The sequence below is a fragment of the Bombus impatiens genome, unplaced genomic scaffold (genome assembly GCF_000188095.3).
Source record: "Bombus impatiens unplaced genomic scaffold, BIMP_2.2 scf_0361, whole genome shotgun sequence".
Lineage (NCBI taxonomy): Eukaryota > Metazoa > Arthropoda > Insecta > Hymenoptera > Apidae > Bombus > Bombus impatiens.
The window spans coordinates 109,577-118,718 of NT_176780.1; the positions used below are offsets into that span (position 1 = coordinate 109,577).

At 36.3% G+C, this 9,142-nt stretch overlaps 2 protein-coding genes across 4 annotated transcripts in view; both read left to right on the top strand.

Moving 5' to 3' along the window:
* The first annotated feature begins 31 nt into the window (after nt 1-31).
* LOC100741822 (general transcription and DNA repair factor IIH helicase subunit XPB) lies at nt 32-4,151 on the top strand. Of its 2 annotated transcripts, none has more exons than XM_003489700.4 (13): nt 32-238; nt 409-620; nt 711-821; nt 896-1,216; nt 1,290-1,481; nt 1,559-1,656; nt 1,737-2,140; nt 2,220-2,488; nt 2,560-2,724; nt 2,792-2,978; nt 3,047-3,195; nt 3,277-3,393; nt 3,496-4,151. In XM_003489700.4, exons 1-13 carry the CDS (start codon nt 205-207, stop codon nt 3,622-3,624), a joined length of 2,388 nt encoding a protein of 795 aa, XP_003489748.1. In that variant the 5' UTR covers nt 32-204; the 3' UTR covers nt 3,625-4,151. The 2 variants fall into 2 exon arrangements, with proteins under 2 accessions (XP_003489748.1, XP_033176706.1); XM_033320815.1 differs by having other exon boundaries at nt 227-246.
* A 534-nt stretch (nt 4,152-4,685) lies between these two features.
* Nucleotides 4,686-9,142, top strand: part of LOC100742026 (ceramide glucosyltransferase) — a 7,653-nt gene continuing 3,196 nt past the window's right edge. The window contains exon 1 of one of the 2 annotated variants that reach the window (XM_012385914.3): nt 4,686-7,150. In XM_012385914.3, coding sequence (XP_012241337.1) covers nt 6,000-7,150 — 1,151 coding nt within the window. In that variant the 5' untranslated portion in view covers nt 4,686-5,999. Of the gene's footprint in view, nt 9,135-9,142 lie in introns of those variants that run through there. The other variant, XM_012385913.3, reaches the window with a different exon arrangement.

Sequence of the window (9,142 nt, forward strand, 5' to 3'; positions counted from 1 at the left end):
CAAAAAATTACATCCAATGTTAGGTATATCTATACTATATTTTATCTATGACTAACCATTTTTCGGATTGTGTTAACGTTGTTGGTATTCTAGTCTCCTAAAAAATTATTAATTCTGATTTAAGTGATAAATAAATTAGAGAAAATAATAAATCAGCGTTAAAAGTAACTATTTATAATTTAACAATTAAATTGTTAATTAATAATGGGCCCACCAAAACGTTTTAAAAAGGACAATGGTATGAAGGTATCTTTTATTTCATTAAAATGTTTTACAATTTTTACCTATAAATTTTATTATTTTTAGAGCAATTTCAATAAAATAAGAGTTAAGATAATTTTTATTACAATTATATATGAATGTCAAGTTATTTGATATTGTAATGAAAGCTGTCACTTACTTTTACAGATAGAGGTAAATGGAAAAAGCGTAAAGAGGATCCAGAAGAATACAATGACGATGATACTTTAGATGATAATGAAACTGAAGGTATACCTGATGCAGCCAAAAATGATGTTGAAAAGCAAGATGATACAGCATTGGAAGATGAATTTGGTGCAAAGGATTATCGTTCGCAGATGATTTTAAAACCTGATTGTACTTTAAGGCCACTTTGGGTGGTAATGCTATTTTTAATGTTAATCAATCTCTTATAATCTGATTTTTTAAACATATGTATACAGATTATGTTATTATTAAAATTTTTTTAGGCGCCAAATGGGCATATTTTTTTAGAATCTTTTTCACCTGTATACAAACATGCTCATGATTTTTTAATTGCTATCTCAGAGCCAGTATGTCGTCCAGAACACATTCATGAGGTAAAAATATAATTAAGTATCAAATTTACTCATATAAAATATAAAAAATTTTCATAATTCAAATTTTATTTTAGTATAAATTAACTGCTTATTCTTTGTATGCTGCTGTTAGTGTTGGGCTTCAAACTCATGATATAATAGAATATTTAAAAAGACTTAGTAAAACTAGTATTCCTGATGGGATTATAGAATTTATAAAATTGTGTACATTGTCATATGGCAAGGTAAAGTTGGTATTAAAGCACAATAAATATTTTGTCGAATCTCCATATCCCGAGGTATTACAAAAATTACTGAAGGATCCTGTAATTCAAGAATGTAGGTTGAAAAAGACTATAGAAGATGAAAAAGATGAGATAATCACAAATGTTCAAAGCAAAACAAAAGCACCACAGGTAATACTTTTTGAATATTAATAGCGTAATTATTTTGATGAAGTACAATACCAATATTTTCTATCTTTCCTAGTTTGGAGCAAAAGCAGTGACTAATGTTCCAACTGGAAACACTAAAGTAACAGAAACGACTAACGATCAGGTTCCAGCAGAAGTAGCTGCTGTTCCCGAAGATATTACTACCTTCTATGATAAAATGGATAAAGAGGATGAAGATGAAGAAGAAGAACACGAATTAAAGACAGTTAGTTTTGAAGTAAATCAGGTACGGAATTTTTATCTTAATTTACACGAAGTAAAATTTCACGTGTTATTGAATATTTGTAAAAAATTATGTTGTAGGAAAAAATTGAAGTTATCCAAAAAAGATGTATAGAATTGGAGTACCCGTTATTGGCAGAATATGATTTTCGCAATGATACTGTAAATCCAGACATAAAGTACGATAGAGTAATATAACAGAATTGTGTCTTATATATGTAGCAAAAGGTGTCTGTAAAATTACTAAATTATATTTTAGCATTGATTTGAAACCGTCGGCTGTACTGAGGCCCTATCAGGAGAAGAGTTTAAGAAAGATGTTCGGAAATGGGCGTGCTAGATCAGGCGTTATTGTTTTACCTTGCGGTGCCGGTAAAAGTTTAGTTGGAGTAACAGCTTGTTGTACAGTTCGGAAACGTGCGTTAGTCTTATGTAATTCTGGAGTATCGGTAGAACAATGGAAGCAACAATTTAAAATGTGGTCCACCGCGGACGATTCAATGATTTGTCGATTCACAAGCGAAGCAAAGGACAAACCTATGGGTTGTGGAATTTTAATCACAACATATTCTATGATCACTCATACACAAAAACGTTCATGGGAAGCGGAACAAACTATGCGATGGCTTCAAGAACAGGAATGGGGAATTATGGTTTTAGATGGTAATATACTTCTTCAAAACAAAATAGATCGAATTACAGATTTTCATTAAATTATTTAATATACATATTATGCTCTTAGAGGTACATACGATTCCTGCAAAAATGTTTAGAAGAGTGTTAACAATCGTTCAGTCCCATTGTAAATTGGGATTGACCGCGACATTACTTCGAGAAGATGATAAAATTGCTGATCTCAATTTTTTGATTGGACCTAAACTGTACGAGGCCAACTGGTTAGAATTGCAAAAAAGAGGCTTTATCGCAAGAGTACAATGTGCCGAAGTTTGGTGTCCTATGTCGCCGGAATTTTATAGAGAATATCTTGGTTGCAAAATGACTAAAAAATTGGTAAATAATCGCATATTAATTTAATTTCATTTGATATATTTGACAACTTTTAAATACTATTCTATTTGCAGTTACTTTATGTGATGAATCCTAACAAATTTCGTTGCTGCCAATATTTAATACGATATCATGAAAGGCGTGGCGATAAAACCATTGTTTTCTCAGATAACGTTTTTGCTTTGAAACATTATGCCATTAAAATGAACAAACCGTATATCTATGGTCCCACTAGTCAAGTAAGTATAAATATAAAAATGAAAACCATATCAATCGCAAGATACCTTACGACACAAATAATTTCAGAGCGAACGAATACAAATTTTGCAAAATTTCAAATTCAACACTAAAGTAAATACCATATTTGTGAGTAAAGTGGCAGACACTTCCTTTGATTTACCAGAGGCTAATGTCTTAATTCAAATATCTTCGCACGGCGGTTCACGACGTCAAGAAGCACAACGTTTAGGACGAATTTTAAGAGCTAAAAAAGGTACAATTCACTAAAAGTTATTTTACATGGAACGAATTAGACATAGTAAATATTAAATTTTTTCACAGGTGCCATCGCGGAGGAATACAATGCGTTTTTTTACACTTTGGTATCACTAGATACGATGGAAATGAATTACTCGAGAAAGCGTCAGCGTTTTCTTGTAAACCAAGGATATGCTTACAAGGTCATTACAAAACTTGCAGGAATGGAAGAAGTGCGTATTATGTAACTAGTAACATTGAATAATGATTTTGTAAAATTACTTTAGATTTTATTTCTTTGATTATTAAAATAGGAACCAGATTTGATGTATACATCTAGAGAAGAACAGGGTCATTTGCTACAACAAGTCCTATCTGCGAGTGACATTGATGCGGACGAGGAAAGAATACCTGGAGAAGGACCCAGACCTGTAAGTTTTAAGATATTAATGTGACTAAAAATTATACTCATCAAATTAGAAAATGTCATGTATTTTGTTGTTTGTTTTACTTTACCTAAACTATTATTTCAGATTGTACGTAAAGCCGGAAATATGACTTCGATGTCAGGCGCGGACGATGCAGTTTATTACGAATATAAAAAGGCTCCTAGTTCGTCTACAGCAAATAAACATCCGCTGTTTAAAAAATTTAGGACATAAAAAATTTGGATTGTATATATGAAAGTATTTAAAAAATAACATACAAAATCTTTCCTTAGTGTACATTTTTTAATATCAATCTTTTACTATACAAAAGAGCTTGAGTTCAGAGATATGAATTTTGTATTTAGGTTTGCAAATCGCGTTTTGTAAAAACGGCGACCAATAACTTGCGACGTGAGTGACATACTGATTATTTCTTTATTCTTTGTATACCTAATACGTCTGTTTGCACGATTTACGTGGTAGCAATACGATTTACCAATGTAAACTGGATCCAAATAATGCGATAAAGATATTACTGATAAATGCGTTAATTTGGAGCGATAATATTGGCACACCTATAATACGTTTGATATTGCATTCATTCGAAGCTCCTTAAATAATCTCGGCGAGGACATAAAACTTAGATGTAGTAGATAAAAACAGTATAACGGTAAAACGCTATAACGGTATAATGTTCGTAAAATCATCAAAAGCTAAAGTTTACGCATTTTGGTCGTCTAAACATTAAACATTTCATTCGTAATTATTTAATTCGTTCATACCATACTCTTATACCATACATCCTAATTTTTAACAAAGATGAATTAACTTTTAATGATACTACCACATAATTTTATCGATAGATCATGAACAGAATATCAAGAAACGATTTTACAAAAAGGTGCATAAATAACTTTAGGAAATGGCATTCAATCGCGTTATATCCTTCCTACCTAGTATGTATGTACTAGATACAAAAAATTCCAAGCATCTAAAATATTAGTACAAAACATAATAAAGAGAATCAATAACAAGGGATTAAATTATTGTTTCAAACCTTGTTACACAATTCATTTAACATAAAGATTAATTTCAAAATTACAGAATACCGCCAAAATATACACCTACAAAAATAACGTATGAATTCATAGAAATTCCAGTTTTCTATTACGTAACGATTCATTTCTTTTCGATTAGAATGTAATCGAAATCGTGCGATAATGGCACGATAACGATTAACAGATTATCATAAAAGTGGTAAGTTACGCGCGGAGCACGTCAGTTGATTGTAAGGTCGTCAAGGTAAAGTATGTTGTGAACATAGTAACGAACAAGCGGTTGAGTTGCCGGCTGTCGCCGTCACATGCAGCCAGTTATCCCGTCGACGTTAGGCGGTGCGTCGTTTGTACGTAAGACGTGTCGTTCAAACCGCTGTTTCATCTCTGTTTTTCCTCTATCGCCTTCTTATTCTACTCATAATCAGCTGGAATCGAGCAACAGAAATTTGGTTATCGACATGACATGCATCGGTACGCGTTGGCAGTGGCGTAGTTGCGGTCGAAACAGAACGGACCAAAGCCGTGTAGGCGCATCGTTATGAAAGGGACCAGTCGTCCATGAACACAAACGGAACGTACTATCTTGACGTTACACATGTTGCATTGAAAGGATCGGTGAACTCTGGTTGCTGAACGTGCACATAGTTAAACAACGTTATCGAAAGTTATTAATTGTTGGAAAGCGTTGTGCGCGGAGTAAAATGAGGTAAGAGGCAATAGAAAAATTTACTCTGCTAACCAATACGAAATAGATCCGGGGAATAAAAGGTGGACGCATCGTTCGAGGGTCGTGTTTGCTCGTATTGTGTCGTCAAAACTACATATGGGTGCGCGTAAGGAACGAGGAAATTCAATGTATCGGTGAAAATTGGGGAGGATCGCTGGTAGTACGTAGTGACAAAGAGGGTGCTTTGGTGTCAATAACTGTGGATAGCAGGGCGATCCTCCTATCTCTCCTATCGTTGTTCCGGTGGAAGGTGGAAGAAAAAGAGAAAGAGAGAGGGAGAGAGAGGAGTACGTTCGGTTGGTATACCTTCGTTGACACAGCGTGCCGGCGTTTTGGAGCGCTCGTAGCCGTGGACGCGGCTACGTAGCTATCCTATACCTACCCTATAAACCGCGCGGGGGAACCTAATACGTGAATGTGTTGGAAGCGGTGGCCACGTCTTCGTCGTCGTCGTCGTCGTTGTGATCGCCGTGAAAACGGTGTTACACCGTGGGAATTGCCGAAAACACATCATCGATGGCCCGCGCGATTTTTCCACACACTCGGTATCCGTGATCGCGGCACGGCGAGAACCTCGTCAAGGATGCCGCGGATACCGTTTATTAGATATCCACGAAGGATGGCGGGCTTTGAGATCGTCGCTCGGATCGATAGGTACGAAAGGATCGAATAATCACGGAGGAAACAAGAGAAAGAGACAAACAGATAGAGAGAGACAGAGGAGGGAGAGAGAGAGAGAAAAAAGACAAAGTGGTGAGGTGAGTCAGGAGACCTTCCCCTATCCGGAGGTTAGGCCTCCGAGTATCAAGGATCCTTATTCGAAGATGAACTCCATGATATATACCTTGTACGGCTTCGCTATATTTTTCATGATATTCTGGTCGGTAATGTGGATCGTTCATGTACTGGCACTGATAGCCGGTCACTGGAAGCTGCACCGTAAAGTCACTCAAGTACCAACCTACGAAACGCCCTTACCCGGTGTGTCGATCATAAAGCCTCTGATGGGCGTTGATCCGAATCTGTTCAGCAATTTAGAGACATTCTTTACGATGCAATATCCCCGTTACGAGTTACTGTTCTGCGTGGAAGACGACTCGGATCCGGTGTTGATGTTAGTACGTAAACTGATCGAAAAGTATCCAGAAGTGGATGCGAGACTTTTCATCGGCGGTTGTAACGTGGGCGTGAATCCAAAGATCAACAATATGCAACCAGCGTACGAGGCGGCTAAACACGAGTATGTACTGATTAGTGACAGTGGTATCAAGATGAAGGAGGACACGCTGTTGGACATGGTTAATTACATGACCGACAATGTTGCGTTAGTGCATCAGATGCCGTTTACCTGTGATCGCGAAGGTTTTGCCGCGGCATACGAGAAAATCTTCTTCGGTACTGTACAGTCGCGTATGTACCTAGCCGCTGATTTACTTAGGATCAATTGTCACACAGGGATGTCAGCGTTGCTGAGAAAAGCTCCTCTCGATGAGGTCGGCGGTTTAAAGACGTTCGGTGTGTATTTAGCCGAAGATTTTTTCTACGCAAAGTCACTGACCGACCGTGGTTGGCGAATCACTGTGTCCTCGCAGCCGGCGTTGCAGAATAGCGGTCACTGCGAGCTGCATTCGTTCCAGGCGAGATTACGAAGGTGGGCGAAGCTCAGGGTGGCTATGTTGCCTACCACGATCGTTCTTGAACCGCTTAGCGAGTGTTTAGTGTTAGGTGCCTGTGCTTCCTGGGCGGCCAGCGTACTCTTCGAGTGGGACTCCCTTGTTTTCTATTTGGTACACATACTATTGTGGTTCATGTTCGACTGGACGCTATTGAGCGTCGTCCAGAACGGTCCGTTGCCGTTCAACAAGTTAGAATTCGTATGCGGATGGTTACTCAGCGAGATCACAAGGCCTTATCTTTTCCTTCAGGCAGTTCTAGATCCTCTGATACAGTGGCGGTCGCGTGTCTACAAACTCAGGTGGGGTGGAGTCGCGGAAGAGGTTAAGGCAAAAGTCAAATATTAAATTGCACTATGAAATCAGCGGTTTTACTTTTTCCTCCTTTCTTTTTTTCGTTTCTTTCCTTTACTTCTGTTTCTTCCTCTTTCTTTGATACGTATGCAGGGTATTCCAGTTTTCTTCGATCAAATCTTGTCAGGATATTCTATGATCATAGGTAAATACAAAGAGAATGATACCAATCTTACGATTACTATGCTATAAGACGAAAATAGATTCGCTATCAATATACAATGCAAAGTTCATTTTCACTATATTATTTGCTCGATGTATGTACATAACATTTTTTTTTTCAAAGTTAACTAGATATAAAAGTTTAGGGCGATATCATCGGAGGCCTAACCATCGTTCTCTTCGTATTTCTCTTTTGTTATAACTTTTTAATAAAGCTTTGAACAATTATATTATAAAATCGGTATACGTTTACACAAAGTCTTTTCCTTATTTATATCCGTAACACATCCTGAAAATATTTAGCCCGAAAAGACTGGTACATCCGATATACACGTAGGGATTAATATGCACACATTGAGCTAGAAGCGTGGATGTTTTGTAATATCCGATATATTATACTATTACGCATGTAGTTCTTATTATACTTGAATTGCGTTATACCGTGGAAAAAATATACGCCGTATATACACGATATTTACTAGATAGGGGTGTTTACGCGTCGTGTGTACATGTACACGTATATACGTATGATTCGCTTACGTGAAACAATAATCGCGACACGCATGTATGCACGTGTGCCATCATTTTTCAATTATTCAGCATATCATCTCCGTCAGCTCGTTGGTATGCTCATTTCAAGTGCAATGTTTACAGAAAAAAGAAGAAAAGTATAACGTAAAAAAAGAAGGATCTATTATAGGTTATGTTAGAAAGAGAAAACACGTAGTAAATAATCGATGGATATGTGGCTTTTCTTCTTTTTTGTTTCTTCTTTTTTTGAAATCCTCGTCTGGAACGAGGTCCCCTTAAATCGTTATTGTAGTATATTCGGTGCGAAATTATTCATACGTTTTAAGGAAACGATTCCTGTAAAAAGCTATGGTTGCGCTGGCTTCGCGATCAATTTAACATCTTATCGACGTAGTTGGTGATTTATCTCGAAATATCTTTCGCGCGTTGTAGTAACTAATTGGTAAGGTTAATGTTGTTTTGGTTTTTAAGTAAATATTTATTTTTAACATTAAAAGGTATTTAACAAATGATTGTATGATTAAGCGAAGTATAAGCACGTTCGATTATGGAAAAAGAATTTTTTACGGGTTTGATGATAATAATATTCGCTGCTAGTACTAACTAGTGTTTCTTTTCGACGTCTCCGTGTCGGTAAACTGGGAAGAAGTAGAATCAAATAAAAATATACATACGTGTTAGCCGAAACGATTAATTAACGCGTTATAGACGGTACATATGTAGTAATTGTACATAACAAAGAAGCACATTTTTAGGTATCAAAGTGCTTAACCCTATCTTATATTCTTTCCTCTTCTTTACTTTTCTTTTTAAGATTACAATCTTTGCTGAACTTTTTGTTTTATTACGCAAAATATTAATTCTAACCTAATTTCGATAAATCGCTAGAATGGAACAAATACGATTATGTAAATATTCATTTATTTGATATGTACCTTTTTTCGTTTCATTCGTTTAATACGCAACGCGTATACGTACATGCATATTTTCAATTAGAACTAATTGTTATTGTAAAAATCGTACCCGTAAAAGCAAGTACCTCCGCGTCGAATAATCGAAACAAATTGATTGTGTTACGTAACGTTCAACGTATTGACCATGTTACTTTCTATTGATGCACATTTCTTTCTTCAACGTCTAGTAAAGTTTGAATTCAATTTCATCTGTCCGTGCTATTATCGAAACACGTTTATATTTCGAACATAAGATATCGGACGCTTAATTACGATATCTCCCCCCCCCCCCCC

Bases quoted from the DNA above. Each gene is read 5' to 3' on its own strand.
- LOC100741822 (XM_003489700.4), top strand. From the start codon at position 205: ATGGGCCCACCAAAACGTTTTAAAAAGGACAATG. The intron at 239-408 runs GTATGAAGGTAT...TTACTTTTACAG, and splicing joins ACGTTTTAAAAAGGACAATG to ATAGAGGTAAATGGAAAAAG. The intron at 3,196-3,276 runs GTGCGTATTATG...TTATTAAAATAG, and splicing joins AACTTGCAGGAATGGAAGAA to GAACCAGATTTGATGTATAC.